The 6,686-nt window shown below is 46.6% G+C and overlaps 1 protein-coding gene across 1 annotated transcript; it reads left to right on the top strand.

Annotated features, from left to right (window-relative positions):
* Positions 1 to 1,715: 1,715 nt before the first annotated feature.
* Positions 1,716 to 6,211, top strand: LOC125397022 (preferentially expressed antigen in melanoma-like protein 1). Its single transcript, XM_087895868.1, has 3 exons — positions 1,716 to 2,276; positions 3,105 to 3,380; positions 5,860 to 6,211. The coding sequence occupies exons 1-3, from the start codon at positions 1,729 to 1,731 to the stop codon at positions 6,209 to 6,211; spliced, it is 1,176 nt and encodes a 391-aa protein (XP_087751994.1). The 5' UTR covers positions 1,716 to 1,728.
* Positions 6,212 to 6,686: the final 475 nt, after the last annotated feature.

The raw sequence follows: 6,686 nt of genomic DNA, 5'->3' as shown, positions 1-6,686 counted from the left end.
CATTTTAGGATACTGATGCCATTGAAGTAAGGAGTTCTCAGCCTGCATCATTCATTGCCAGCAGCCCCCAGGGTGTCTGAGCATAGGCACCAGGGAAGGTGAATGTTCCCTGAAACAGAGTATGGATTTATAATGCTTTATGTTTAGGATTTGAGATAAGGAAGTTTTTTGTTTGTTTGTTTGTTTGTTTTGAGACAGGATTTCTTTGTACAGCTTTAGAGCCTGTGTTAGAACTCTCTCTGTAGATCAGGCTGGCTTCAAACTCACAGAGATCCACCTGCCTCTGCCCTCCCAAGGGCATGGATTAAAGATGTGTGACACCACCTCCCAGCCCTGGCTGATATTTTTTATTTAAGACTGGATCTGATGTAAACTGAGCTAACGTCCTATTTTCTATGTAGCTGGGGATGGCCTCAAACCCTTGATCCTTCTGCCTTCCAAGGGCTGACAGGCCTGTCACAACTCTCAGTTAGTACCACGCCTTCCTTCTAAGTTATTGCTACCCCCCTCTTCCCTGCCTCCTGACTTCAGGGATGGCACCTGCATGCCAGCACTCCTGGCCGACAAGGGTATTGAATGACACACATTTCCCTGAAGCTCCAGTTTAGCTTCTAAGACGTGCAGGACTCACTTCCCACTGGACATGAAATTCAGTGCACAACCTGGAAATGGGTAGTAATGAGATGAGCTGTGGCCATGGATGCTTGAGAGACCATTCTCCTGGGACCAGCAGCAAGTTCGAAGGCTGTGTGGTCCATTGGAGCATTGAGTGGAGTGAGCTAAATTGAAGTCTCTGCCACTTTCAGAGCAGTGACTGTCCCTGGGTTGGCTCCCCTCATGGATGAGAATAGTGTCTCAGCACTCATTTGATAGGATGGGTTTCTTTCTTTTTTTTTTTTGGTATTTCAAGGCAGGGTTTCTCTGTAGCTTTGGAACTTGTCCTGGAACTGGCTCTGTAAACCAGGATGGTCTCAAAATATCTGTCTGTCTCTGCTTCCTGAGTGTTGCGATTAAAGGAGGTGTGTGCCACCACCACCTGACTGAAAGAGTATCTTTCTAATGTTGCTCCAGGAACCTTCTTACTGAAGATTCATCAGGATGAGCTTGAAGCCCCCACTCACACTCCAGGAGCTGGCGGAGAACAGCCTCCTGAGGAACAAGACCGTGGCAATCTCTAATCTGGACAATATACCCTCAGTTTTTTTTTTTCCCATCACTGTTCAAAAAGGCCTGAAGAAAGAGAAAAACTAGCATTGTGAAGGCAATGGTGCAGGCCTGGCCCTTCCCCTGCCTCCCACTGGGAGCCATGATCAGGAGGGATGATTCCTACAGGACAATCTTAGAGACTATCCTGTTTGGGCTTGATGGCATGCTGTGCCAGGAGGTTCCTCACAGGTGAGTACACCCTGATGCCCTGAAGGAAGGCCTTGGGAATTAAAAAACAGAGACAGCTGGGGACAGGTAGAATCAGGTGAGAGAGTGGACATAGAATGGGGTGGAGGTTTTGGGGGGACCAACTTGGAGAACTCCATCGCTGAGCCCTCTGGGAAAGGGCTGTTGCTTATGCAGGACTCATGAATCAGCAGAGACTGAAGGACCCAGTCACTGCTCCCACAGACACTAGAGTGGACTGGCTGGACTTAAGGAGAAGCTGTGGGAAGAGGGCAGTGGTTAATGCCTCCATGCTGATGCTCTTCCCTGCTCTACCCCAGGAGGTGCAGACTGAAAATGCTGGATCTACGGATTCTGCCTTTGAGGATGTGGGACCAGTGGTCTGTGTTCAAGGCTCCTGACTGGAGTGAGAACCAAACAGTGGTGGGTCTTTCAGAAAAGGAGGTGAAGCCACGGGTGAAGGTGGCTATAAACCTGGTCCTGCAGGAACGCCCATTAAATTCCTTGGAGTACTTTGTCATTAAGTGGGTGGCTCAGAAAGAAGGTCTGAGTCTGTGCTGTAACAAGCTAGAGATCTGGTCCGTGGCCACTTATTATCACAAAGATGTCTTGGAGACATTGGACTTGAACTGTGTTCAGCACCTGGGTTTGTATAACATGAATGATCTTACCTGTCTGCTTAACTTGTCCCCTTACCTGGGTCGAATGAGGCACCTGCGCAGTCTCCTCCTCTACTGCTTCTGGCTGTTTGCCTGTCTCACGCCAGTGGAGAAGCAGCTGTTTATGACTCACTTCACCTTGAAGTTTCTCAAACTGAAGCACCTCCAGGCCCTGATTCTGGATAATGTCTTCTTCCTAGAGGATCACCTAGACCAGCTCTTCTGGTAAGGAGGGGTGTCAGGCAAAGCCTTCTTCCTTTAGACATTAGCGACCACCTGCTCTCTATAGCCCTGGTAGATTAACCTTGTCAGAGCATGAGACTATCAGGGCATTGTTCTACATCTGCTGTTCTGGAGCAGGGTCTCACATAGGTAATAATCCAAAGGAGTAGGGCCTAGCTGGGTTTGGTGGTTTAGAAAGAGAATCCATGCTAGGAAGCCTCTCAGGGATGAGATCTAGTAAGGATGGGGTCTGATTTCTTTCTTAGCAAGTGTCTAAGGGGAACAGGAAAAAGGAAAAGGAGGAAGGCCGTGTAGTGGGGAGCACTGTACATTGAGCACGCTCAGCTTGCTTCCAGCTCTCTATCTAGGACAGGCTGGGTTTGGAGATGAGGTGTATGTGGTCCAGATGGGGAACAGGGTTGGCCGGTACTCTCCCGAACCCTCCTCTTGTCTCAGCACCCTAGGAGTAGCACAGGTGTGGACCACCGTACCCAGCTTTGTTTGGACCTCAGAGGGTGAGGAGATGAGAAGCGTGAAGTCAGAGTTGAGAATCGGGGTCATGGTGATGCTCTGTGAAGAGGCAGGTCTGTGAACCCATAGGCAGATCCTGCCTGCCTTGGTCCTCCCTATGTGAACTGGAATTGCAGTCTTGGGTTGAGCTGATCCTACCATGATGGTGAAATGCCTCAGTACAGGTTAGAATGAGCAGACTCTGTCATGGCGCATGGTGGCTACTGGCTTTTATCGTGTGATTAAAAGGATCTTGGACCACATGCATGTTCCCAAAACTGTCTTCTTGTTTTTTTTTTGTTTTTTTTTTTTTTTTTGTAGGTGGCTAAAGACTCCCTTAGAGACCCTGTCTCTGACTAACTGCTTGCTCTCAAACTCAGACTGGGCCCATATGGCTGAATTCCCGTGCACATGCAAGCTAAAACATCTGAGTTTGAAAAGGGTCAAACTGACTCATGTTAGCCTAGAGACCCTGCAAACTGTGCTGCGAAAATCTGCGTCTACTTTGCTAACTCTGGACTTGGAATCCTGTCATTTGCTGGACGGCCACTTTGGTGCCATCCTGTCCTTCTTGAGGGACTGTACCCAGCTTATCTCGTTTGTAAGAGTCTGCTCTTCCCAATGGATACCCACACCCGGTTCAGGCTGCGCGCTTTCCCGAACTCGGGCCCACGAGAATGGACGATTGTCCTGAGCGTTGGAAAAGAGACACACACACAAAAGAGACCTTTGCTCATTTACCAGAGTAAATGGCAACTTTATTAAACTCAAGTCAAGTATTTATACCAGTGGGCTAGAAGGATGAAAACGCAAGGCCTCCTCCCATCCAGGAGCAGGAGAAGAAGATTAAAGCTTCCCGGCCCCTCCAGCAGGGTCAGCTAGGGGAGGCAGGCTATCGGCCCACTGCTAAGACCTTGAATACAAGTGGAATCACCATAACAAAGAGAACCAGGTTCTTGCTAGGTTATCTTCTCAAGTCAGAGCTAGTGCAGAGTCTCCAGGGAGCCGGAGGTCACACGGCCCTGCGAATCGCCAGGAGAGAAGGGAAAAACCTTGGCAGCTACACTCGTTTAACTTCTCTGGAAACCATTTCTCAGGGAATTTCTTGAGGGAGTTGAGAGATCACGAGATAACCTTAAGATCTGAAGGGTCAACGGTAGTCATCATGCCTAGGTGTGATGATCTGTCACCAGAACTTTGAGGTGGTTGTCCAGCCTTGTTTTGAGTGTATAGATAAGGGGAGAACTGTTGAACAACCAGTGCATTGTCTTCCAGCTTTGAAGGATGTGTGTTGTGATGTGCACATGATGTGCTGGAACTTGTTGGGCATATCAAGCACATATTAAGCTTGCTGCACATATCAAGCTCTCCTGTGGACACTTGGGAGGAAAAGGCAATACACAGTTGTCAGAGAAAATACATAGCACATGGCTTGAGACTGCAACCATCAGTTAGTTCTCCCTGGAGGATTAACCTGTTTTCTACCTTTAATCTAATACAGTCCTATGACTTTGGGTTGTCCTGCCTTTACCTTCTTAGTGCTGAGAATAGGCTTGTACCGCCAGACCTGGTTATCTGTCTTTTAATCGATTCTGTGGCTGTGCCTTGCTATATAAAATAGTAACTTTTTATATAGCAGCTGTTGTGGGGGCTGGAGAGTTGGCTCATCCGCTTAGAGCACTTGCTGTTCTTGCAGAGAACCTGGTTTGATTTCCCACATGCCTCTGATGTGGGAATCATTCATAACTCTAGTTATAGAGGTCAGATGCCTTCTTCTGGCCACCGGGGCATGAGACATACATGTGGTGCATAGACACACATGTAGGAAAAATTCCTTATAACATATAGACATAAAAGAATTTAACAATTGGTTTGTACTGCTGAGGCTGGATGACTGTCTTGTCTATGAGTCAACCGCCACACAGCATTACTGTGACATACATGGTAAATCATGTATTTACACTCCTAAGAAACTGTCACCTATAAGTTTATGAATGGAAGCAAGGCAAGTAGATGTTAACCCTAGTAGGTTTTTTTTTTCCCGGGGGGGGGGGGAAGAAACCCATAATTTTTCATTTCCATAGTGTGTGTTTACATGTACAATGGTTAGTGTTGATGTGTTTGAGGGTTTGAACCAATTTTTATGAGTTAGTTGTATAGGGACCTAGAATTGATCTTGGTTGTCAGTGTCTACCTAGTAAACCAATTCCGTGGCCTGAACTTATAGCTTTCTGCTTACCAGGCAAGCAATCTACATTCTACTCACCAAGCTACATCGACAGCCTGCCTCTTTAATTTTGTAGCCATTGGTGTTTGAGATTGTCTTTTTTGGTAGCCCTGTAACCTGGTATGCAACCAGGCTGCACTCAAGTTACAGAAAACCATGGCCTGCCTCTGCCTCTCAGTGCTGGAAGTAAGGCCTGCCCCACCAAGCCTGGCATCTTCAATTCTTCACCCTTAGCTACACTGTAGCCTGCATTTCATTGTCTGAAGTGTAATGCGCGATTAAGCTTGGAACAATTTTTGGATTTTTAGTGGCTATGATTCTCAAGTGACATCATAGTACTTAGTGAATTGTAGACAACAAAATTGTTGTAGTATGCAGATTCATTGTTATTTAATAAATTCTGATGTGTTCTAAAGATGGTGTGTATCTGTTTCTGAAAAGTATGTTCACTGCACTTGAGTGTTTTACCTGCTTGTCGTGTACCATGTCCATGCAGTACCTGCGAAATCAGAAAAGGGTGTCATTCCCTCGAACTGAAGTTACATGTGGTTGTGAGCTTCTGAGTGGGTGCTGGGAATCAAATCCTGGTCCTCTGCAAGAACACAAGCTCCCTTAACCACTGAGCCATCTTATAGTTGTTAGCCAGGCACAGTGGTGCACTCCTTTCAAATAAAGGCTATAACTGGAGTCTCTTCAGCTTTCTGTTGAGAGTGCTCCAGAACTTATTCCATATTCCAGGCAGGCCTTGAACTTGCGATCCTCCTGCCTCAGCTTCCTTCCTATATTACAGCCTGTCTCTCTGAGTCCTGCTCTCATTAACATTCACTTGTGTTGTGAATGAACCAGTAGGTTCATGGGCAAGAGACTCATGCCTGGGGACCATCCCTATGGGGCCAAATCTGAAAAGGTACCAAGTAGTGGCCACTATAGTGCCAGGGATACATTCCTTGCCTTGCTTCCCTCCAACACTCCAAATTGCTGCAGCTGGCACTCTCCAGAGCTTTCAAGGCTTGGACATAATTCGCTTCCCAAAGGAGTCATGATGCTCTCTGTTCATGAGCCCCGTGGTTTCATCTTCCAAGGGATGTCCGCTGAGCTTAAAGTGTCTGTAACTTTCCTCTACTTTCTAGGGAAACCAAGGTTGTATTCTCTTTCTGACACAAGGACAGAAGGCTACAGCAATTCTACTTCAGTCTTTTGAATGACCACTGCAGAGTTTTGAAATTTTTTTTTGTCATGGCCTCTATATAACCCTGGCCATCCTGGAACTCAGTATGTAAAGAATACTGACTTGGAAGTCAGAGTTCTCCCAGTCTCTGACTTCCTAGTGCAAGTATTAAAGGTGTGCACCACCACCACCCAGCAAATGATTAGTTGGTTATGTTTTGAGTGAGAGCTTCCCTTCTGCTTTGAAACTGATGAGCTTATAGGTGGTAGCCAATCAAAGATCTTGAATTGGGGTTTGTTATTTATGTCATGGCGGTTTTTATTTGTTGGTTTTTTGTTTCTCTGTAGTTTTGGAGCCTGTCCTGGAACTAACTCTTGTAGATCAGGCTATCTCTAATTCACAGACGTCTGCCTGTCTCTGCCTCCCGAGTGCTGGGATGAAAGACAGGGTAGTAGGGTCTTGGTTCTTTGATTTTTTTGAAACTGGGTCTCACTATCTAGGCTAGACT

The sequence above is a fragment of the Myodes glareolus genome, chromosome 12, assembly GCF_982192425.1.
Source record: "Myodes glareolus chromosome 12, mMyoGla1.1, whole genome shotgun sequence".
In the NCBI taxonomy this organism is placed as follows: Eukaryota; Metazoa; Chordata; class Mammalia; order Rodentia; family Cricetidae; genus Myodes; species Myodes glareolus.
This window is presented reverse-complemented; position numbering and strand designations above follow the sequence as displayed.